The sequence below is a fragment of the Rhinatrema bivittatum genome, chromosome 11 (assembly GCF_901001135.1).
Source record: "Rhinatrema bivittatum chromosome 11, aRhiBiv1.1, whole genome shotgun sequence".
NCBI lineage: Eukaryota > Metazoa > Chordata > Amphibia > Gymnophiona > Rhinatrematidae > Rhinatrema > Rhinatrema bivittatum.
Genome location: NC_042625.1, coordinates 23,383,408 through 23,407,619, shown reverse-complemented (window position 1 = coordinate 23,407,619; position 24,212 = coordinate 23,383,408). Strand labels below are relative to the sequence as shown.

At 48.5% G+C, this 24,212-nt stretch overlaps 1 protein-coding gene across 1 annotated transcript in view; it reads left to right on the top strand.

Annotated features, from left to right (window-relative positions):
• PPTC7 (PTC7 protein phosphatase homolog) overlaps positions 1–24,212 on the top strand; it is a 55,962-nt gene that overhangs the window by 11,833 nt on the left and 19,917 nt on the right. The window contains exon 2 of the mRNA XM_029619215.1: positions 300–491. Within this exon, the coding sequence (XP_029475075.1) occupies positions 300–491 (192 nt within the window). The remainder of the gene's footprint in view (positions 1–299; positions 492–24,212) is intronic.

Here is a 24,212-nt window from a genome sequence, read left to right as displayed (position 1 = left end):
GATCTTTTGCTCTCTGACTCAGTGGCCTTGATGTGAAGGGTATTTTAGAGACATCAAATGACATTCTACCACCTAAATTGTTAGCCTTTAGTAAGAGGTTGTTTCCTGTTGAAAAGGCAATTGCTCTTGGGAAATACGACATTTGGACATTGCTCTCTGGATTCTAATCAACAAGCGTGCGACTCCAACCAGTTAGTTAAAAACTAAATTGCCATTTTCAGCACACAGGCAATTGTACAAAAATATTGATCTCACTTGTAGTAGTAATGAGCATACAATATTTGCTGCTTTATTTGCAGGTGTGGCGGATGGTGTGGGAGGCTGGCGAGACTATGGAGTTGACCCTTCTCAGTTCTCCGGGACTCTAATGCGAACGTGTGAGCGCTTAGTGAAAGAAGGACGGTTTGTGCCCAGCAATCCCATTGGAATTCTCACCACAAGTTACTCTGAGTTACTGCAGAACAAAGTCCTTTACTTGGTAAGCGCAGTGGGTTTCCTGGCTTAGAATCTCCAATTCTTCAATCGAATCTTTCAGGACTCCTCAACTTCAGCCCTAAGAGCTACAAACAGACCTGGTTTTCACATGTCCACAATGAATAGGCATAAGACTATATATGCATAGGTATAGTCCAAGAACGGAGCTATTTTGCATATTTTGGTTTATGCTAAAAACCAGACCACTTGGTGGCCCTTGAAGACCAGAGCTGAATGTTTCTGCCTGACTGAATAAACACATTTTTTTTAAACTCTTTTATTTATAAACTTTCTTGGCATACAGACTATGAAAACCATAGCACACAAATATGATTTACACAACTCAGGACAGGTTAAAAGTAAAAAAGTAATACTTAGGAAATTCAATATCGTTAACAGATTTGAAGGACATACCATTTGCAATCCAGTGTCTGACCATTAAGTAAAAGAATAGAAAAACCCGGAATCAAGGCTCTCGCAGCATGGTTTGCAGTAGTGAGTGATGATAAATCCCTCAGACATTGTTACATTTAAATTGCTCATTTTTCGATTCATAAAAGAGATGCTTAGTGTCTGCAATGTCTCGTACTTGAGCTCACCAGTATTCTAGACAAGGATTGCATTTCCAAAAGGTAGCTGCTGTAAAGCAGGCTACAAGCAAGAGCTGGCCAACTAAAGGCTATGATCATAAGGAACCCAGACCCATCCCATCTTCCCACCAGACCTGTGAGAGTATATGAATTTCAGAGGAAGGCAGATCAGTACTCTCACTATAAAACCTTGCACTTCCTGTCATCCTAGCAAGCAGCTAACAGAGTATCTGCTGTGCATCACATCAGTTGGTGGTCATGCTTTACTAGGATAAACATTAAAATCAGCATGTCTAGTGATTGGGATCAACTAGAGAAGAACAGTGGGGAAAAATGTCTTCTAAAGTTCACCAGTTTGCTGCAGAATTTAAAGCAGCCATGCCTCCTGCTTGTTGCAAAATTAATTTTGTAAGAAATATTAAATTGAAACATTTTCATCAATTTTGTATTTAAATAAGTATATAGAAGGTGTACTCTCGCTGACAGCGCACACATGGAAATGGCATTGGTCTTAGCGCTGATTTTGTTTGTGTTTACCACAAACAGTAGATCTGCCCAGTCCTGCATCTTGCATGACAAAAATTGACAACCATCAAAATCAGGATGTGGCACTAGCACATGATAGTGTTTTCATCTTGCAAAAGAGACAAGGCCATAACTGCTGTGGTCTCGCATGTAACAGACACAATCTCCACATTAGCCATTCTTGTAGTGCAAGAATGCTTAAAAATGGACCAGCAGGGTTATAAAATATACTCCAGAGCCATCAGGGAATAAATAATAGTAGATGTTTGTGCAGAGACAGGTGACATTGCCTGGTCTGGGTTGGGAGTGGGTAGGTGGAGGAGAAGAGCTATATTTAAGAATCAATAGATTAAAAAAAAAATGTTTCAAACACCGGAAACTTTAGGCAGTGTAAGAAGTTATTTAATAAACCAAGTAATATAGATTGATTTTGCTGATGCAGCTGTCTGTCATTGCATACATATACTGATAGGAAAACCTTTCCCAGTTAAAATCAATTTTACATGATATAGTAATGATAGCAGAAAAAACCTAAAAGGTCCATCCAGTCTGCCCAATAAGTTTCTTAAGGTAGTAACTGTTGCTCCGTGCAGATTATCCCCATGTTTCTGTTAAAAGTAGTAACTGCTGTTTTATGCAGACTATCTTCAAGCTTTATGTTAAGGTTAGTAGTAATACAATCAAAATCAAGTAACTTTTAAACTGATTAAAAATATTACTAGTAGTAATTTTCAGGGTGGGGAGTCTTCTTAATTCAGACAATGCAACTTGAATGTGCTTTGCTTTTGGACTTGGCCATAGAAGCAGTCCTGTGCATTTTCCCTAATGTCTGCACATTAGTACCCTGGACCATAAAAGTCAGGGCCCAGCATTGGCTGGCATCTGAATCCAATTCCTTTTTACCTCCATCGTCGAAGCGGAGAGCAATGTTGCAGTTGCATCAAAAGCATCAACACTAACTAACTGGTTAAAGGTAGTAATTGCCCTGTTAAGGGTAGTAACTGCCACTTGTCTTAAATTTCAAGAATTCCAGCTTGAATTCCATTGTTAGCTGTCATAAGGTTTGAGACTGCACTGTTTAGCTGGGCAGTATAGCAGAAATCATTTAAGGCTGGACACGTGATGACTGAAGAGCAAGCAAATATATACCAGTAATATAGAGGGATTCTCTGGTTAGAATCCCACTTGTGTTTATGCATTGTGGCTGACAAGGCATCTGGATACAGAAAAAAAAGCTTTTCCTAGGGTGTAGCCAGATGGACTCAGGACCAATGGGTTTATGCTCCCCTGCCAGCAGATGGAGACTGAGTCAGGTTTCAAAGCTGACGTCACCCTAGATACACCCTTGCAGGGACTTCAGCCTTTCAGTATTTTTCTGTCTCCAGCAGATGCAGACATGCTTGCCCTATGGGGATCGCTGTACCTTTTGGAAAAAGAAATTCTACTTTTAAGTTGGAGAAAAGATTGAACCCCGCTCTCCTGCGGTGGTACTTAAAGGTCCCTCCCCCAGTTGAGAATTCCTGAGACAATTTCCAAGATCCCTCAGAGGTGTGCCTTGGTCCGATAGCCAGTTCCTGATGTGGACTTTGCTGCTCAAGCAGCTGAAAGGCAGCTGCTGCAGGAAGCCAGGTGCATTGGTGACAGCCAAAGCACTCTCCCTCCACAGCTGGAGACACTCTATACTCAGCCGGTAAGCGCTGAGCGCATGTAAGTTTAAAAAAAAAAAAAAAAAGTTACCAATCCAGAGACCATTGGGATTTCCGGTAGGTTTCCTCCGGTCTCTGTGCTTGGCGCGCCGTACCGACATGGTTCCTGCTCCTGTGGGGGTAAGGGGAATTGGGCCTCTGAGTGGGTTGAGCAGCCCCCGGTGGGCTAGGCCCTGCTAAAGGCATACCGCGTGGTTGGCCTCATTGGCACCATCTTGCGTGCGTTTTTGTGAGTGCGGTATGGCCCTACATAGGACGTTGGTACACGCAGTGTGTTGGCTGTGCATGTAACGTCAGTGCATACCTATGTGAACAATGTCATAAAGGCATACAAGAAAAGCTGAGTGCACGGACCTAGGGTGCGCCTTGCCGCGTCCCATCTGAGCGCTCTAATTTATGTGCATATTTTTTAAGTGCAAGCCAATTGGAACGCACAGTTCCCGCCGCCAGTGACGCCAGCAACCAAGAAACCTAAGCACCATGTCCTCTGCACTGCTTGTCGTATTAGAGCTTTACAGCCTGCCCTGAATTCCAACCTGTGTCAGTACTGTGAGGACGCCCAAGGAGAGTTGGCTTCCTTGGACTTTGCTAAGCCTGGCTTCTCCCATTCAGATGAATTAGCCACAGCTTTAACTGTAAGTGTCCCAGATTTGAGTACCCCCAGGACTGGGTCATCCGTGGAAGAGGGAAATTCAGTGGCACTTACCACAGTACCTCTGGGGCTAGGCATGGACCTGGCTGCCTTCTCTTGGATGGAATTTTTCTAGGGCCTTCAAGACTTCGTACAGATGCAGTCTGCTACCTCACATGCCCCTGTCCGGACAAAACCTCAGCTGGCAAGCCCTCCCTCCCCCAGTCCTATTTGGCAGAACTTGAGGCATGCCTCGCCTCACCAAGGGTATCTCTGGCAGGGACCCAGATGGCATGGAGGAGGATACATCTTCCTTGGAAACCCCCCCCCCCCCGGTTTAGAACTGTATCAGACCATATTACAGTTTTTCCATAGAGACGAATTGCCGGTCCTGGTTTCCCAGACCCTGAAGATGCTGGGAGTTCCTGGGGCAGATTCTGACGGAACCAAAGAAGAATCCCATTCTGATTTCCTTACAGAAAGCCTCTTGCTACTTTCCAGTACAGAAAGTTGTCCGGGAGTTGATTGACCTGGAATAGGGTGCCCCAGAAGCAAGTTTTAAAGGGAGATGAGCGTTAGAAGCTCTATACCCACTGGATCTGGCAGTGAGAGAGCGTTTGCGTTTCCTTAAAGTGGATGTGCTGGTCTGTGCCATCTCTAAGTGAACAACTATCTCAGTGAAAGGGAGAGCGGCCTTAAAGGATGTACCCGATAGACGGATGGAGTCCATCCTTAAACAGGCCTTTGATGCTGTAGCAATGACCTTAGAGATTGCTTCTTGTTGTGCCCTGGTAGCTCGTTCTTGCCTACTCCTCTCTGAGGAGGTGGATGACTCGGGTGAATTCCAGAGCGGTTATGGAACTCACCACCACCTTTTTAGCCGCCTTGGGCTTGGATCTAATCCGTAATTTGGCCAGAGGAGTGCCCTCGGTGTTGGCGGCTAGAAGACAGCTATGGCTGCGGAATTGGTCAGCAGATGCAACCTCCAAGGCAAATCTTACAAAGATGCCCTTTAAAGGATCACTCCTTTTTGGAAGCGAATTGGAAAAGCTGGTTAATAAATGGGGTGAATCTCCAGTTCCCCGGCTACCAGAATATGAGAGAGCGGTTAAGGCGCCCTCTTGCCTAGGAGGGGTCAATCCAGGGGCTCCCAATGCTTTTGCCCTTACAGAAACTTGACATTTCGGAGGTCTCAGTCCTTTCGTAATTGACCTCCCAAGAGAGGGGCAGGCTCGGATTCAAATTCACCCTGAACCCCCAAAGAAAATTTGTCAACCCACCCTTGGAACAAGGAGATAGAGGGACAACTGTCCCTCTTGTACCAGAGATGGTTCAAGATCACTTTGGATAAATGGTACTGGAGAGGTCATATTAGAAGGATATGTGCTGGAATTTCACAGCACTTCTTGAAATGTATTCATGATGTCTCCCTGCCACTCCCAGCACAAGAAGCAGGCAGTGGAGACAACTCTTTTGAGGCTCCTTAGGATAAGGGCTACAATCCCAGTACTTGCGCCCCAGGAAAATACGGGGCGTAATTCCATCTATTTCATCATACCCGACAAGGAAGGTTCCTTTTGCCCCATCCTGGACCTCAAGAGTGTCAACAGTCATCTACGAGTGAATCATTTCCACATGGAAACCCTACGCTCCGTGGTAATGGCCATTCAATCGGGAGAGTTCTTAACATCCCTGGGCCTATCCAAGGCCTACCTATATATTCCTATCTGTCAAGAACACGGTTTCCTACGCTTTGCAGTACTGGGTTGCCGTTATAAGTTCTGGGCTCTGCCCTTTGGCCTAGCCACCACTCCCAAAACATTTTCCAAGATTATGGTGATCGTAGCGGCAACATTGAGAAAAGAGGGAATCCTGATGCACCCATACTTGAATGACTGGTTGATCCGGGCCAAGTATGTGGAAGAGTCTCCAGTGACCAACAGGGTGACCTCCTTACTTCAGGAACCATCTCTGGTTGTAAACCGGGACAAAGCAGTCTCGAGCCCTCCCAGTCCTTGGAATATCTGGGAGTCCGGTTCGACACCAAGCAGGGCAAGTCCACACAGATAAGGAAGTTGATGGCCCAAGTGCGTCAGTTGATGAGCACAAGACTTTTTTGAAAATTGCACTACATACTTGTGTAAGTTAGAGCACATGAGAGAGTAAGGGTTGAGATGGCTGTACAGGTACCTGTGGATAGTGGGGGTTTTGTCATAGATGTTCTCACAGGACAAGCAGGATGGTAGTACTCACATATGGGTGACATCAACAGGATGGAGCCCAATCACAGAAAACTTCTGTCAAAGTTTCCAGAACTTTGACTGGCCCCTACTGGGCATGCCCAGCATGGCACTAACCCTGCAGCCAGCAGGGGTCCCCCTTCAGTCTTCTTTTTTCCACGCAGCAGTAGCCTCGCGGTTAAGGAGCTCTGAAGAGATTCCTGACAGGAATTTTCCTCACGGAGTTAATTAGACTTAAATTGCCCCACAGGGGTCCCTCCTCTAACTTTTCTCAGGCTGCAGTACTCTGGTAAGTTTTTTGACCGTCTTTCGTCGATTACCGTCGAGTTTGGCCCTCGCGGCCTACTGGCCGTCGACCGTACCGCGGCTCGATTTTTTTTCGATGGTCATAGCGTCTGGGTTTTGTCGGTGTCCAGACTGTACTCGTACCATGTCTATCACAGACCCTCATGGAGTCTGTGTAATGTGTTTAGGCCGTGAGCATGATGTCCTGACTTGCACCAAATGTGCCCTCATGACACCAAAAGGTCGCAAAGCCAGAATGGAGAAGATGGGACTCCTCTTCCGTGCTCACACCCCGACGCCACCCATCGCATCGACGTCATCGGAACCGGTACCGTCAAAGTCGCACCAGCATCGACCACTGTCCGGTGACCGTCCGCCATCGATGTCTTCACGGCCATCGACTCCTGTTACTCCCCCTCAAGATCATAGGGAGAAACATCACCATCGGCATCGTAAGTCTCGGACCATCGAGGGAGCAACATCATCGACCTCGCCACCATCGAAGAAGCCCCGGCAGGAATGGCACCGACCATTCCTGCGACCGGGATATCGAGGCCACCCTCACCCGATCGGGGTTTGGGAGTCGCAATTCCGCCTGTAAAGGTGGTCCCTCCGACTGTGCCTCCGCCTCCCTCTTCCGTCACGGAGCCGGGGATGCTTGCTCCAGGTCTCCGGGAAGAACTGGACCAGGTGGTCCAGGAGGCCATCGACAAGGCGATGCAACGGCTCCAGGTTCTACCGGCACAGAGAGTGGAACCGGTCACCGACCCGATGACAGCAGCGCTGGCACCGCTGCTATCCCGGATGGAGGCGCTCAAGACCACCCTTCCACCGGTGATTCCTGGGTCCCCGATGGCTCCGGTGTGCTCCCCGTTGACAGCTTCATCGGGAGGAGAAACACCCTTCCGCATTCCTCGTTCGGGAGTACTGCCTCAGCCATCGATGCCAATTCGTCCCTCGCCACCGATTCATTCATCGGGGGCAATACGCACATCGGCGCCATCGATGCCTTCGATACCGGCACCAATGCCTTCCAGGCCGTCCATGGTGCCCCTGGCGATTCCTTTGATTTTCTCGGAGCCTCAGCCGGGGCCTTCGGGTATCCAACCCTCTTCTCGTCCTACAGGTCAGTCTGCTGATCCTTATGACACCTGGGGTGATGATACTTCCACAGACACCGATGACTTACCTTCACCTCCCTCTCCTTCTGAAAGTAGAAAGCGTTCTCCTCCAGAGGACCTTTCTTTCATTAATTTTGTGAAGGAAATGTTAGAGTTGGTCCCTTTTCAGCTTCAGACGGAGCAGGATGACAGACACCAGATGATGGAGCTCCCTCCAATTCCTGGATGCCCCTAAAGTAATCACTTCTATTCCCATTCATCAAGTTCTTCTTGACCTCCTCAAAAAGAACTGGGAAAACCCTGGATCCATTGCCCCAGTCCATAGAAAAGCTGACACTACCTATTTAGTACAATCAGCCCTCGGCTTTCAAAAATCTCAACTCGACCACCACTCAGTGGTGGTGGAATCGGCTCAAAAGAAAGCAAAAGGTCGAAGCCTCACTCATCTACCCCTCCTGTTAAGGAACACAAATTCCTAGACAATATTGGTCGACGAGTGTTCCAAAGGGGCCATGCTCATCTCCAGAATTGCTGCTTACCAGCTGTATATGACCCAATACAATAGGGTCGTTTTCAAGCAGATACAGGACTTCTCTGAAACCCTGCCTGACCAATTCCAACAACAGCTTCAAATCCTTGTCGTCAAGGGGTTTGAGGCAGGAAAGCATGAGATAAGAACAGCTTACGATATCTTAGACACCTCTACCAGAGTGTCTGCAGCTGCCATTTCGGCAAGACGATGGGCCTGGCTCAAATCTTCTGACTTCCGCCCAGAAGTACAAGACAGGCTATCTTGTTCGGTGAACAGATCCAGCAAATAGTGGCTGAATTAAAGGACCATCTTGAGACCCTTAAACAGTTCTCATCGATACCTTCCGACTTCCCCTCAAGACAGACCTTTAGGAAGGACTCTAAGAAGTCATTCTTCCGTCCAAGGAAGTACTATCCTCCACCAGCAAGGTCCCGAACTACGAGGCCTTCTCAAAAACCTCAGCCTCGCCAGGCCCGAAAGCAAAAGCCGCAAGCAGCTCCCCAGCCGGGGCCTGCTTCAGATTTTTGACTTTCACTTGGAGAGCAGCAGCCTGATTCCTCTGCCAAGCATACCAGTGGGAGGTCGATTGTGCCACTTTCACGACATGTGGCAATCAATCACAACCGACCAATGGGTGCTAGCAATCATTTCTCAGGTTTACCACCTAAACTTTCTTGCTCTTCCACCGGACTCACCACCTCTGCAAGCATGGAGAGTATCCGACCATTCTGTCCTTCTGGAGCAGGTTGTTTCCCTTCTTCTCCAGTTAAGAGCAATAGAACCTATCCCTCTCTCACAGCAAGGCCTAGGGTTCTATTCCTGATACTTTTTGATCCCCAAAAAATCCGGGGGAGTTCGTCCAATTGTGGGCCTATGTGCTCTCAACAAGTACCTACAGCGAGAAAAGTTCAAGATGGTAACCTTGGGCTCGCTTCTACCTCTTCTGCAAAGAGGAGACTGGCTCTGCTCTCTAGACCTTCAGGATGCATACACACACATTGCATAACTCCAGCTCATTGCAAGTACCTCAGGAATTTAGTAGGCCCAAAGCACTATCAATACCACGTGCTTCCGTTCAGCCTAGCATCGGCACCACGGGTCTTTACCAAATGTCTCGTGGTTGTCTCAGCTTTTCTCAGGAAAGAAGGTGTTCACGTCTACCCCTATCTGGACGACTGGTTAATCAGGGCTCCAACCCAGCAAGCCGCTCGGTCATCCCTCAATTTGACCCTACACACTCTAATTTCTCTAGGATTTCTCGTCAATTGCGAAAAATCCTATTTAGTCCCATCTCAAACCTTGTCGTTCATTGGGGCAGACTTGGACACCTTGCAGGCAAAAGCCTTTCTACCTCAACGAGCGCTAACGCTCGTGTCTCTCGCTCACCAGTTGCAGTCTCAGCATACAGCAACAGCTCGCCAATTCCTCGTCCTTTTAGGACACATGGCGTCCTCAGTCCGTCACACCAATGGCCCGCCTGGCCATGAGGCTCATGCATTGCACTCTGAGATCACAATGGATTCAAGCTGTTCAGCCTCTGTCTACCATTGTCCACATCACAGACAATGATGTCGGTGCCCTATGCATTCCCCCCGCTTCCTCTGTCTCTCGCCTCGTGGAAAAATAACAACAATCTCCTCCAGGGACTGCCCTTTCAAGTGCCACGTCCTCAACTCATCCTCACCACCAACGCTTCCAACCTCGGGTGGGGAGCCCACGTGGACAATCTACAGACACAAGGGTCTTGGTCTCCAGGGGAAGCCAAACATCAAATAAACTTCTAGAACTTCGAGTGATGTGATATGCTTTCAGGGTTTTTCAGGAACGCCTGTCAAATCACGTCATCCTGATTCAGACGGACAACCAGGTGGCCATGTGGTACATCAACAAGCAGGGAGGCACAGGCTCCTTCCTCCTGTGTCAGGAAGCTGCGCAGATTTGGGCTGAAGCGCTCTTCCACTCGATGTACCTCAGGGCCACCTACTTGCCGGGAGTGGACAATGTCTTGGCAGACAAACTGAGTCGTGTCTTCCAGCCACACGAATGGTCTCTCAATCCCTCGGTAGCGGACTTCATCTTCCAACAATGGGGTTATCTCCAGACAGACCTCTTTGCGTTCCCTCAGAACCACAAAGTCGACAATTTCTGCTCCCTCATTTGGAGCGAGCGCTCTCAGCCCAGAGATGCATTCTCCCTCTCATGGGCAACCGGTCTGCTCTATGCATTCCCCCCGCTTCCTCTTCTCTCGAAGACTCTCGTGAAGTTACGTCAGGACAAGGGAGCCATGATCCTGATAGCACCTCACTGGCCACGCCAAGTGTGGTTTCCAATACTTCAGAATCTCTCCATCCGCAGGCACATTCCCTTGGGAACGGACCCGCATCTGATCACTCAAAACAACGGATGCCTACGCCATCCCAATCTTCAGGCCTTGTCTCTGATGGCATGGATGTTGAAAGGTTAATCCTTCAACCACTTAACCTTTCAGATTCGGTTTCTCGTGTCCTGATTGCTTCACGGAAGCCTTCCACAAGAAAATCTTATTCCTATAAATGGAAAAGGTACACATCATGGTGCACCTCGCAGTCCCTTGATCCCTTTTCCTGTCCAATCCCAAGATTTTTGGACTATCTCTGGCATTTGTCGGAGTCAGGTTTAAAGACCTCTTCAATTAGAATGCATGTCAGTGCAGTAGCCGCCTTCCATAAAGGTGTCTGATGTCCCTATATCAGTACAACCCCTTGTAACACGCTTTTTAAAGGACTTGCGCCATATCAAGCCACCTTTACGTCCTCCGGCCTCTTCTTGGGACCTTAATCTGGTTCTTGGTCGGCTCATGAAACCACCATTCGAGCCTCTTCACTCCTGTGACCTAAAATATCTCACGTGGAAAGTGATTTTCCTTTTTGCTATCACTTCAGCTCGCAGGGTTAGTGAATTACAGGCCCTAGTTACCTATCCGCCTTACACTAAATTCCTGCAGGACTGGGCGGTACTCCGCGCTCACCCTAAGTTTTTACCTAAGGTAGTTTCAGAGTTTCACATTAATCAATCATACTACCTACCTTCTTTCCCAGGCCCCATTCCAATCCAGGAGAACAGGCTCTGCATATCCTTGACTGCAAACTGGCTTTAGCATTCTACCTAGACCATACAGTTGCCCACAGGAAGAGCACTCAGTTATTCGTCTCTTTCCATCCCAACAAATTAGGGCAACCTGTGGGTAAGCAAACTCTCTCCTCCTGGTTGGCGAACTGCATATCTTTTTGCTACCAGCAAGCAGGCATTCCTTTTCAAGACCGTGTTAAAGCACACTCTGTGAGGGCCATGGCGACTTCAGTAGCACACCTAAAATCGGTGCCGCTTCCTGAAATTTGCAGGGCTGCTACCTGGCGTTCTCTCCACACTTTCGCAGCCCACTATTGCTTGGACAAAGCCGGAAGACAAGATTCCATCTTCGGCCAGTCTGTCTTGCGTAACTTATTTCCAAAGTGACGTACCTACACCCTTCCGCCTGCCCAGTGGGGTTCAGGATGCCCTCTACAAAATTCTACCCCAGTTGTTGTGCCTGTTGCATGCCGTTGTGTACATTTGGAGCATGTTCGGACATCCTCAACTCTGTTCTCACCCATATGTGAGGACTACCATCCTGCTTGTCCTGTGAGAAAGCAAATGTTGCTTACCTGTAACAGGTGTTCTCACAGGACAGCAGGATGTTAGTCCTCACGAAACCCGCCCGCGGTGTTGGGTTCGTAACATTTTGTTTTATTTTCGGCACTGCCTGTAGCTATCAAATAAGACTGAAGGGGGACCCCTGCTGGCTGCAGGGTTAGTGTCATGCTGGGCATGCCCAGTAGGGGCCAGTCAAAGTTCTGGAAACTTTGACAGAAGTTTTCCGTGATTGGGCTCCATCCTGATGATGTCACCCATATGTGAGGACTAACATCCTGCTGTCCTGTGAGAACACCTGTTACAAGTAAGCAACATTTGCTTTCTATCTGTGTAACACATTCTTGCATTGTTTTCACATATATGCTTAAAACAAAATATGAAAGGGCAAAAGGAAAAGGTGAAATTGAAATTGGTCAAAGCCGAAATTATGCATGCCTAGATGTGTCATGATTAACAGGAGAAGTCCTCTTTTTAAGCTTTGGCCCAAATACGGGATATCTATTTCCTTTGGGCTGTACATTCCTTTGTTGCTGTGTGATCTTATGGCACAGGCTTGAAGTGTAGAATTGGGGGGAAGGGGAAGATGCAATTTATTGGTAAGTAAAAGAAGGTTGAGGGGATTATCACCTTTTTTTCTTAATTAAAAAAAAAAAGGTGTTTCTTAGCATCTAGTTAGATGAATCCAAAACAAGTGGGTTTATGTTCCCCTACTGTCCTAAAGAAAAAGAAATTATCAGGTAAGTAGTAATTTCTCAATCTCCTTGTACCTTGGTGAGGCCTCACCTGGAGTACTGTGTTCAGTTCTGGAGCCCTTATCTCAAAAGGGACAGGATGGAGGTGGTCCAGAGAAGGGTGACCAAAATGGTGGGGGGTCTCCATCAAATGACTTATGAGGAGAGGCCGAAGGACCTAAATAGGTATACCCTGGAGGAGAGGAGGTGCAGGGGAGATATGATACAGACCTTCAGATACCTGAAAGGTTTGAATAATGCACAATCAATAAACCATCTCTGTTGGAAAGAAATCGGTAAAAGTTCACGAAATGAAACTCCAGGGAGGACGACTCAGAACCAGTATTGGGAAATATTTCTTCACTGAGAGGGGGGTGGATGCCTGGAGTGCTCTTCCAGAGGAGGTGGTGAAGACAAAATACAGTGAAAGAATTCAAAGGGACATGGGATAAACACTGTGGAAACCTAAAGGCTAGAGAATGGAAACAAAGAAAAGAGTGCATAGAGGTAACTTGATGGTTACTTGGTAACTGCTGGTAACTTGCTGGTTACTACCCTTAATCAGTAAGCCTTCATACTCTTGATGCAACTCCATCATTGCTCTCTGCTTCAACGGCAGAGGGAAAAGGGGAATTAGATTCAGACAGCAACTAACAAGGACCCTGACTTTTACGATCTGGGGCAACAAGCTCAAGGGTAATTTGCTGATGTGACTGTTACTACCCTTAACCGATAAGCCTGATGCTTTTGATGCAACTCCAACATTACTCTCTGCTTCAGTGGCAAGAGGTAATTAGGAATTGGACTCAGACAGCAGCCAATAAGGGCCCTGACTTTATGTTCTGGGAAACTAAGTATGGGGGTGACCCGTCTAGCGCAGCGGATACTACCATAAGCTTGCTGGGCAGGCTGGGTGAACCTTTTGGTCCTTTCCTGCCATCGTTTCTATGTTTTCTAAGCACAGTATTGCCAGTGACTGCCAAAACAAACCCAGTTACGTGTCACGCTGGAAAGGAACAATCCTTTTGTGCACAGTGGGGGGGACTGGACGATGTTTGTAAGGAAATCTCCAGCAGGCAGAGTTAATAAATACAGCTGTACTCGCAAAGTATGGCCACAAATGGAGCAGAATTTTCTTCATCTTAAATGATTATTTATTTACTTGGTACTAGCTCCTTCTTTGATCTTAATTTGATGCAACATCTTGTGTTATCAGTTTTACTGTAACTGCTGAAATCAAACACTTTTGTTCTTAATCCTATTACATCAGTGGTTCCCAAACCTGTCCAGTCAGGATTTCAGGATCTCCACAATGAATTTGCATGAGCTATTTTTGCATGTACTGCCTCTGTCATGCAAATTTCATCTTATGCATATTTATTGTGGATATCCTGAAAACCTGACTGGCTGGTGCAGCCCCAGGACAGGTTTGGGAACCTCTGCTGTTTGATATTAATGCACTAACTTATTTCCAAGCTCTGATACGAATTATCCAAAACATGAAGTACGTGAGCTTTTGGGGTCACATGGATATCTGAAGAAAGGATGTATGTGATCTCAAATGCTCATGGTTAACTCTGCAAATCATTTTTTTCAAGAACACCAGTATGGCTGCATTAGTATAGGTTACTTTTTTATTGGCTTGTTTGATTCTAAAGATGATGTTACTGTCATGTTAACTATGTACAATAACAAGAAGGCCATCTGTGCACTTCAGATCTTGTAATGCAATATATACCGCTGTTCATGTGAATTTAAAGGTCAGACCAAACTGGGATGTTCCATTCTATTTATTTCTGGGGCAAAGGGCAACATATCGCCTGCAAGGTGTCTAGCAGGTATTTATAGTGCAAAAAGCCAGCGCTGTGCTTTCCATTATAAATCAGAAACTAACTTTGGGAGACATGTCTTATATGGAAAGCAATGAGCTGTAAGATTTTTTTTTTTTAAGGTCCTTAGCTTACTCTTTAGGGAGCACTACCATTTGTTACAAGGAACTAAGTTTCTGCTGCTCTAAAGCAGCCTTTCCTGTTTAATATACTTGATTTTTGAGGGAGCTAGTGTTTTTTAATCCCTCTCCACCATGCACTGTCCTCCTGCCGTGGGACTTTTGCCTAAAAATGCCAACTTTAAGGATCTGATAAAACTCCTTTGAGAAGTTTGAAAAAAAAAATTAGTGGGGGGGATTAGTGAAAGGTTTTCCTTTACAGAAGTTGCAGGAAGTTTAAATCCTGGTCAAGTGAATCCACAAAATTGCGAGTAAACTAACTTGCTGGATTTATGTACATTTTTGCTCTACTTATGCTGACTTTTTAATCTGGCCCTACGTTTGAGGAGGAGTATGGGGTAAATTGAAGGAAGCTTTTCTTTTGGCCCTAATGTACATATTGTGCTCTTACAGGATTGTTTTTTGTGGAAATCCAAAATCCATATGGGACATTCCAACTGTGCCTCCTGACATTGGGTGCTTTAGGTGAGGACGAGTCAGTAGTGACTTGCTGCTCCATTATCTCTTTGGAGCAGCAGTGCTGGATAAAACAGTTGTCCATAGAAAGATTAGCTTGGCAGGGCAAGTTGTAATATAAACATTACCACATAGCCTGGGTGCATTGGCATCCACAAGGACATGCATATGCCTTCTGATCCCTAGAAGGAGGATAATTTTAGTCTTTTCCTGAAGTACATAATCACTCTTCTAGCATGAAATTACGAGGGATTAAGAATTTAAGGTTTCTGGTTAAATGTGTTGGAGCTGTTAGATTCACACTTCTAACAACAACACAAGCAATGAGGGGGAGTAATCAAAACAGTGCCAAAAAAAATTAGTGTTCTCCCTGAAAAAGTTTTTCTAAATATACTGCCAATTGTGATATCGACCGCTGGATTGAAACTCTAATTCAGAGTAATGGAGGAAAAAGACCTCTGAATGATAGCGAGAACCAACCACTTTAAGGACTTGCTCTATTTCAATCATTGGTCAAGAAACCTCCAACCAACCTTTATTCACAATCACTTCAAATAACTCATTTATATCTTTAAAGACTTAAATAACACTGATATAAATGAGCTTCCAAGGGCTAGGCTTTGCACTATAAGAATATAGTCATTTGTAAACATGTAAAATGTTTATTACAGTGCAACTTGCATATTAAGGACAGGCAAATCAAATCTTGTATTCATAGCAAGTAGCATTTTCTGCATGGTTAATACTTCTAACTGAAAATCTGAGCATGAAAGTTCTTGCTCTTCTACATTTCACAGAAAACCACAACTTGCACAAATCCCAGAAAATTAAAATCATCCCATTTTTATAGGAAAAGCAGTCCAAAAAAATCCTGCCAAATCCACTTGGACATCCCCATCTCTCCTTTTCCCAAATCCAGCATAGCATGCTGCACTTGGTCACATGCATGTTAGATTTGCTCATGGTATTGGATTTAAGCATATATATATCTGAGAGCTAGTACAAGCAGGCATATGCACAAAGATTTAGTTATACTGGCAGATGAAGAGCATTGGGTATTGCTGCTGAAATTTTAAGCCTGTCAAGTAGATATTAGTACATGCCAAAATAACAAACTTGGCCAAAGTATTATTAAACATGTACATTGTGGGCCAGATTTTAAAAGGGGTACGCGCGTAACCCTTTTAAAACCCCCCTGCGCGCGCCGAGCCTATTTTGCATAGTGTCGGGGCCTGCCGCGCGTAAGTTACTACTGCCCGGAGGCAGTAGTAACTTTTAAGATAAAGGTAGGGAGGGGGTTTAGATGGGGGGGCGGGGGGTAAAGGAGGGGAAGGTGCGGGGGGGGGTGTGAATGGAACGAGCAGTGCGCAAGGCGCACAATTGTGCACCCCCTTGTGCACGCCGACCCTGGATTTTATGATACGTGCGGCTACGTGTGTATCTTATAAAATCCCGCATACTTTTGTAAAATCTACCCCACTGTTTGGTAATTGTGTATTCCATTTTAATCAAGGCAAAGATTAAGTAAAATCACTCTAGCTCATAAAACTTTCCTCTCAAAACATGAATAAAACCATTTTCCATGCATGAAGCTTTGATACTGTTCATTCTTTAATATATCACTCAGTGTCCCGTGCACTGTAACAGGAATGAGACATTATTAGTGCCAGTGAGGAAAAAAAGTACCCAGACTATCAAACGCTTGCGTATGAAGACAAGGACAAACAGTCGCCTGTCAGTTAAAAAATACTGCAGCTACTCTAAACTTTTGACACTTGTCATATTTTAAAAACATTTTAGCTTACTTTTCAGCAGATGAACAAAAGAGGCTGAAATGTAGTTATTTCCAGACATTTGATATTCAGCTTTTTGCCAGATTTGGTCTCAAAGCGGATTACAGAAATTAAGAATTAGACAGGTAGAACATGGTTAAATGTGGTTAACATGGAGTGCCATTGTCTGGCATAAGGACCAGGTGTGGGAAAACTTTAATATTCCTAATGAGCCGGCTGGGGAAAGGCCTGTTTGTATAGCCTCACCTTGGCCTTTTTCCAGAAAGCAAGTTCCCTGTACGTACCAGGATCAGCCCAGACGGTGGGTTATGTCCCCCGTTCAGCAGATGGAGTCGGACAAGGCTTCGGAGGGTGCTGACATATTAACCAGTGCACCCTCTGCAAGAGCTCAGTATCTCTCTGACTCCAGCAGATAGGGGAACCTGACGCTTCCCCTGCATGAAGACTAGTTCCTTCAATTGTTTTCTTTCTCTCTGTGTGTTCTGTTAAGGTAGGATCAAGTTTATTAAAAAAAAAAAAAAAAAAAGTAAAGGGCTGCTCCAGTCACTTCTCTTCTACTCCCCCCCCCCCCCCCCCCCTTTCTTCCTCTTCTTTGGGGTAAGTGGGCCTCTTAAATTTGTTTCTGATATTTTTCCCTTTTCAGCTTAGGTGCTGTGTTTGGGGTGGTGGAAGCTGGTGGTGCCAGCCTCTCCCCACTTTGCCGCCTGCGGCCCCGAGACGCTCATTCCCCAGGGCCGCTGCAGCAGGGAGGTGAGATTCCTCTGCTGCCTATCCGGGGCACTCAGGGATAGCGGAGATGTGCTTTCCCGCTCCCCATGGCGATTCTACCATCGATCGGGCCCCCCCCCCGGCCGTCTGCGAGCATGCAGCGGCCGTCCCGCTGCTTGGCCTGTGGCGAGCCGGGGTCGAGGATTTCCAGAGAGGGCATTTGTTCTAGGATTTCCAGAGAGGGCATTTTACTTCGTCGTACCCGTCCTTTTTGGGTACGACGAAGTAAATTGAATAATGGCCCAAGTCCACCTCTCCGGGGCACTCAGGGGTAGCGGAGATGTGCTTTCCCGCTCCCCACGGCGATTCTACCATCGATCGGGCCCCCCCCCTCGCACGGCTCGCCCCCCCCCCCTCCCCGGCCGCCTGCGAGCATGCAGCGGCCGTCCCGCTGCTCGGCCTGTGGCGAGCCGGGGTCGAGGATTTCCAGAGAGGGCATTTGTTCTAGGTGCCTCCCTGGTGGGGAGGACACCAGCGGGCTGCTAGACAATTTTTCTTCCCGCACTTCAGCGTGACTCGGGCAGTGTGGGCCGGCCGCTTTCAGCGGAAACGGCAGCCATTTTGAATCCTCCGGATCGCGTTTTGCAGCCATCAGGGGAGGAAGAGCAGGATCCCTGTGACAGTTCCCCACCGATCCTGACACCGGTGACTGCCTTCGGTGCCCAGGGCCCCCCGGATGTCTCCTTGATCGCCCCCCCCCCCCCGAGTCCCCCACTTTTCTCCCCAGAGTTCATTGTGCTCATGCGCAATGCCTACCCTGCAGCGCCTGGAGGCTCCCAGGCGCCCATTCCAGAACCACCTCCTGCCAAGACCCCCCGGTTAGCGGATGCTTTGCAGGGGTCCCAGGACACAGCGGGGGGGGGGGGGGTGCATCAGGGACCTCACATGGGGCCCCCAGGGTCCACTTTGCACCACCCTCGCTGGGAGGGGCGGGCTCTTTCCCGGATCGGGGGGGGGGGGGATCCCCGGCTCATCCGGATGATACTCGGAGGCACAGCTAGATGGAGATGACCCGCGGGTCCTCCACATCTTTAGGAGAGAGGAGCTCGAGGATCTCATCCCTCAGATACTTCAGGAGTTGGACCTTGATCCCCTGCCCGACCCGCTGGGACCCTCTGCTCCAGTCGCTTCATCCGCCAAGAAGGGGGACCCTGTCCTAGCCGGTTTGCGCCCCCTGCCCCGGGCCTTTCCCACCCATCCCATCTTTCTGCAACTATTGGCCAGGGAATGGGATACTCCCGAATCCTCTCTGAAGGTCGGAAGAGCCATGGAGAAGCTTGATCCCCTCCCGGAGGACTTCCTGGAGTTGCTCAAGGTCCAAAAGGTGGACTCTGCGGTGTCTGTGGTTACCAAGAGGTCAACTATTCCGGTTACTGGTGGCACGGCTCTGCAGGACCTTTAGGATAGAAAGCTGGAAGTTTACCTCAAGAGAGTCTTTGAGATCTCGGCCCTGGGGATGCGCGCTGCCATCTGTAGCTCCCTCGCGCAGAAGGAGAGTCTCCGCTGGGTCCAACAGCTACTCACCTCGCAAGTCTTGCCACCCGAGGAAGCGACCCAGGCAGACCGCCTGGAGTCCGCCATAGCCTACGGAGCGGACGCTTTGTATGATTTGTTCCATGTCCTGGCGAGATCCATGGTCTCGGTGGTGTCGGCGAGGCGTCTCCTATGGCTTCGCAACTGGTCGGCGGATTCTTCTTCCGTCCAGCCTGGGCTCCCTCCCTTTCAAGGGCAAGTTCCTTTTTGGTGAGGATCTCGACCAGATCATCAAGTCTCTGGGAGAGAATGCGGTCCACCAGTTGCCTGAGGATCGCCAGTGGAACTTCACGTCTTTTACTCCCTCCAGAACTCAGTCCTGGGCGCAGCGTCGCTACCGTGGTTACAGACAGGCAGGGCCCCGGACGCCTTCTTCCAGATCCCAGTCTTGGCCCCGTTCCTTTCATGGTCACAGGCCCACTCGGGAGGGGACGAGTCAGGGGACCTCCTCCAAATCCCCTCGATGCCGAGCTAACCCACTCCTCAACCCCACGGATCGGGGGATGAATCTCTCGCTACGAGGAGTGGGTCCACATCACCTCGGACCAGTGGGTCCTAGACATCTTAAAGGAACGGCCTCGCATTGGAGTTTTCCCGCCTCCCAAGGGACAGATTTCTCTTCTCTCCCTGCGGTTCCAGCCACAAGAGACTGGTGGTACGACAGACCCTGGACAGACTGCAGAGCCTCGGGGCCATCTCTCCCGTCCCCTTTGGAGAGGTGGACTTGGGCCATTATTCAATTTACTTCGTCGTACCCAAAAAGGACGGGTACGACGAAGTAAAATGCCCTCTCTGGAAATCCTAGAACAAATGCCCTCTCTGGAAATCCTCGACCCCGGCTCGCCACAGGCCGAGCAGCGGGACGGCCGCTGCATGCTCGCAGGCGGCCGGGGGGGGGCCCCGATCGATGGTAGAATCGCCATGGGGAGCGGGATATTTTCCAAGCTGGACTATTGTAATTCCATTCTACTAGGACTAGGACTAGGACTATTGTAATTCCATTCTACTAGGCCTTCCAGCTTCTCATACAAAACCGCTACAAATGGTGCAGAACACAGCTGCCAGAATTCTGACCAACTCTAGGAGAATCGACCACATAACCCCGATCCTGATAGCCCTTCACTGGCTACCTATTCAATACAGAATAATGTATAAGTCCATAACTTCCATCTTCAAAGTCATCCATCATATCGCACCATTAAATCTACAAATCCCCCTGGAAAAACACTCCACAGTCAGACCATCCAGGAATTGCTATAAAGAAACATTACAGGTTCCACACGCCAAAGCCTTCAAACACAAATCACTTGAAGACAGAGCACCATCAACAGCAGGACCACGCCTATGGAACTCTATCCCAGTAGAGCTGCGCCAGGAAACATGCTTACTAACTTTTAGAAAAAGACTAAAAACCTGGCTTTTCAGAGAAGCCTTTCCGATCTTAGATTAACCCATGTTAATATTATCCCTTAATTACTTTGTCAGAGTTCGCATCATCTCATAACTCCACTATAAAGTCTTAATCATCCACCACCTACTCCAGACCAGGACTGCTCTCAGTCTGGGTCTTTAAGTTACATATTTTGTAAAGATCCATTGTAAATGCATTTCTATTAATTGTTATACTCTCTTCTTCTTCTTCTTCCCACTCTCCCAGTTGTATAATTCCCTGTTCATTGTAACTGTATTTTCTGCACCAGTTAGTTGTTCCAGTTCTATGTTTTAATGCACAAACTGTTCAATGTAAACCGGTTTGATGTGACCCCTGGTCGTGAAAGCCGGTATAGAAAATAGCTAAATAAATAAATAAATATCCCTGAGTGCCCCGGATAGGCAGCAGAGGAATCTCACCTCCCTGCTGCAGCGGCCCCGGGGAATGAGCGTCTCGGGGCCGCGGGCGGCAAAGTGGGGAGAGGCTGGCACCACCAGCTTCCACCACCCCAAACACAGCACCTAAGCTGAAAAGGGAAAAATATCAGAAACAAATTTAAGAGGCCCACTTACCCCAAAGAAGAGGAAGAAGGGGGGGGGGGGGGGAGAAGAGAAGTGACTGGAGCAGCCCTGCCTGCAAGCCACACAAACTTTCCAACCTCCCTTTACTTTTTTTTTTTTTAATAAACTTGATCCTACCTTAACAGAACACACAGAGAGAAAGAAAACAATTGAAGGAACTAGTCTTCATGCAGGGGAAGCGTCAGGTTCCCCTATCTGCTGGAGTCAGAGAGATACTGAGCTCTTGCAGAGGACGGGTCTTATTGCCCAATCCTGGATCTCAAGGAGGTCAACAAGTCTCTAAGGGTCCTCCATTTCCACATGGAGACGCTGCGCTCCGTGATTGCGGCAGTACATCAGGGGGAATTCCTTGCCTCTCTCGATCTGACAGAGGCCTATCTCCACTTCCCCATCCTCAAGGCCCACCAGAGGTTCCTTCGCTTCAAAATCTTGAATCAGCACTTTCAGTTCCAGGCTCTCCCCTTCGGGTTGGAGACCGCCCCGCGGATGTTCACAAAGATCATGGTGGTAGTGGCGGCAGCCCTGAGACGTGAGGGGATCCTAGTTCACCCCTACCTGGACGACTGGCTTATTTGAGCGAAGTCCTTTGCGCAGGAGCAGTCTGCGGTCACCAGGGTCGTCCGACTCCTTCGTTCCCTGGGATGGGTGGTGAACTTCGCCAAGAGCTCCCTCATCCCTTCACAGTACTTGGACTTCTTGGGAGCACGTTTCGATACGCTTCAGGGCAAGGTCTTCCTACGCCAGGACAAGGTCCAGTCCCTCTGGGAGCAGATACAATGCTTTACTGCGTTACCAGCGCCCTTGTCCTGGGACTATCTACAGCTCTTGGGCTCTATGGCCTCCACGATCGACCTCGTTCCATGGGCCTTTGCACACCTCCATCCTCTACAAACGGTTCTGCTCTCTCGCTGGAAACTAGTCTCGCAGGACTACCAGCTTGTACACCCTCTCTCCCAGTTCGCCAAGGACAGCTTGAGTTGGTGGTTGGACCCACGACATCTGGCCCAAGGCATTTCTCTCGAGGTACCGGATTGGGTGGTGGTCACCACCGATGCCAGCCTATCCGGTTGGGGGGGGGGCAGTATGCGACCGGAGCTCAGCGCAGGGGCAGTGGATGAAGGCACAAGCAACCTGACCGCTCAATCGGCTGGAAACAAGAGCAGTGCGCCTGGCCCTAATACACTTCCTACCCTTGGTGCGGAATCGGGCGGTAAGGATCCTCTCAGACAACGCGACCACCGTAGCGTATATCAACCGACAGGTAGGCACGAGGAGCTGGCACATATCGCTCGAGACAGCACGCCTCATGGCGTGGGCGGAGAAGCACCTAGCGCGTCTGGCCGCTTTACACATTGCAGGCATAGACAACATTCAGGCAGACTATCTGAGTTGTCAGCAATTGGACCCCGGAGAGTGGTCTCTCTCCGAAGCAATACAACTTCTCATTCATTGCTGGGGCCACCTCGCCTGGACCTGATGGTGACGTCTCTCAACACCAAAGCATCACGATTCTTCAGCCGCAGGCGGGAGCGCAGGGCGGAAGGAGTAGACGCTCTAGTGTTCCCTTGGCCGCACCACCTTCTACTCTGTTTTTCCCCCATGGCCTCTAGTGGACAAGGTCATCCAGAGAATAGAGCTCCATCGGGGGCCCGTCATTCTGGTGGCTCCCGAATGGCCACATCGCCTCTGGTTCGCAGATCTACTCCATCTAGCAGTGGACAGCCCACTTCGGTTGGGCCATCTTCATTGATTGCTCCATCAGGGACCAGTATTTTTCGATCGGGCAGAACGCTTCTGTCTTGCGGCCTGGCTTTTGAACGGCGCCGCCTCAGGCGCAAAGGATATCCTGAGGCAGTAGTCTCGACTCTCCTCAAGGCCCGCAAAACTTCGACGTCTGTCGCTTACGTGAGGGTCTGGAAGGTCTTTGAGGCGTGGTGCACAGCGCATGGTACTCATCCCATAAGGGCCTCTGTTCCTCAGATCCTGGCGTTCCTTCAAGACGGACTGGACAAAGGTCTCTCCTACAATTCCTTATGAGTCCAAGTGGCCGCTCTGGGTTCGCTCATTCAGTACGCAGATCATCCTTCGCTCTTGGTACAGCCTGATATCGGCCGTTTTCTCAAGGGAGCAAAGCACCTACGGCCCCTGGTGAGGGATCCGTGCCCTTCTTGGAGCCTTAATTTGGTCCTTAGCACTCTGGCAGGTCCTCCCTTCGAGCCTCAGCGCAACGCCACCATCAAGGATCTCACGCTCAAGACAGTCTTTCTGGTGGCCATTTGTTCCGCACGCCACATCTCGGAACTTCAAGCGCTCTCTTGCCGGGAACCCTACCTCCGTTTCACGGACACCGGTGTGTCTCTACGTACAGTTCCCTCATTTCTACCCAAGGTCGTCTCGACTTTCCACCTGAACCAGACGGTAGAGCTCCCGTCCTTCACAGCTGACTAACTGAGATCTCTTTGTTTCCTGGACATCAAACGCACTCTAATTCGCTACTTGGAGGTCACTAACGACATCAGAGTCTCAGACCATTTGTTTGTTCTGTGGTCGGGGCCGAGGAAGGGGTCCCAGGCCTCGAAGACGATGATTGCGAGATGGCTTAAGGAAGCCATAGCATCAGCATACATAGGTGCGGGTTGGACTCCTCCGCTGGGCGTCAAAGCCCATTCTCTTCGCTCACAAGCAGCTTCCTGGGCCGAGGTACAGTCCATCTCCTCCCAAGAGATTTTCCAGGCGGCAACTTGGAAGTCTTTGCACACCTTTGCGTGACATTATCGACTGCACCTCCCGTCGTCCACCTCCAGACACTTTGGCGACCAGGTCATTCAAGCAAGGCTTTCAAGGGCCCACCCGGTGTAGGGAAGCTTTGGTACATCCCACCGTCTGGACTGATCCTGGTACTTACAGGGAAAAGAAAATTATTCCTTACCTGCTAATTTTCGTTCCTGTAGTACCAAGGATCAGTCCAGACACCCACCTCATTGATTGCTGGGTTTCTAGGGTCTTTCCTGCTCGATCTACTCTACTCATTCTGAAACACGTTGTTCTCGTCTTATGAGACTGTTTCACGGTTCTTTCTGCAAGTTAGTTATGGCACAAGTTGCCTTAGTTTATGTTCTGTTATGGTTGGGGAA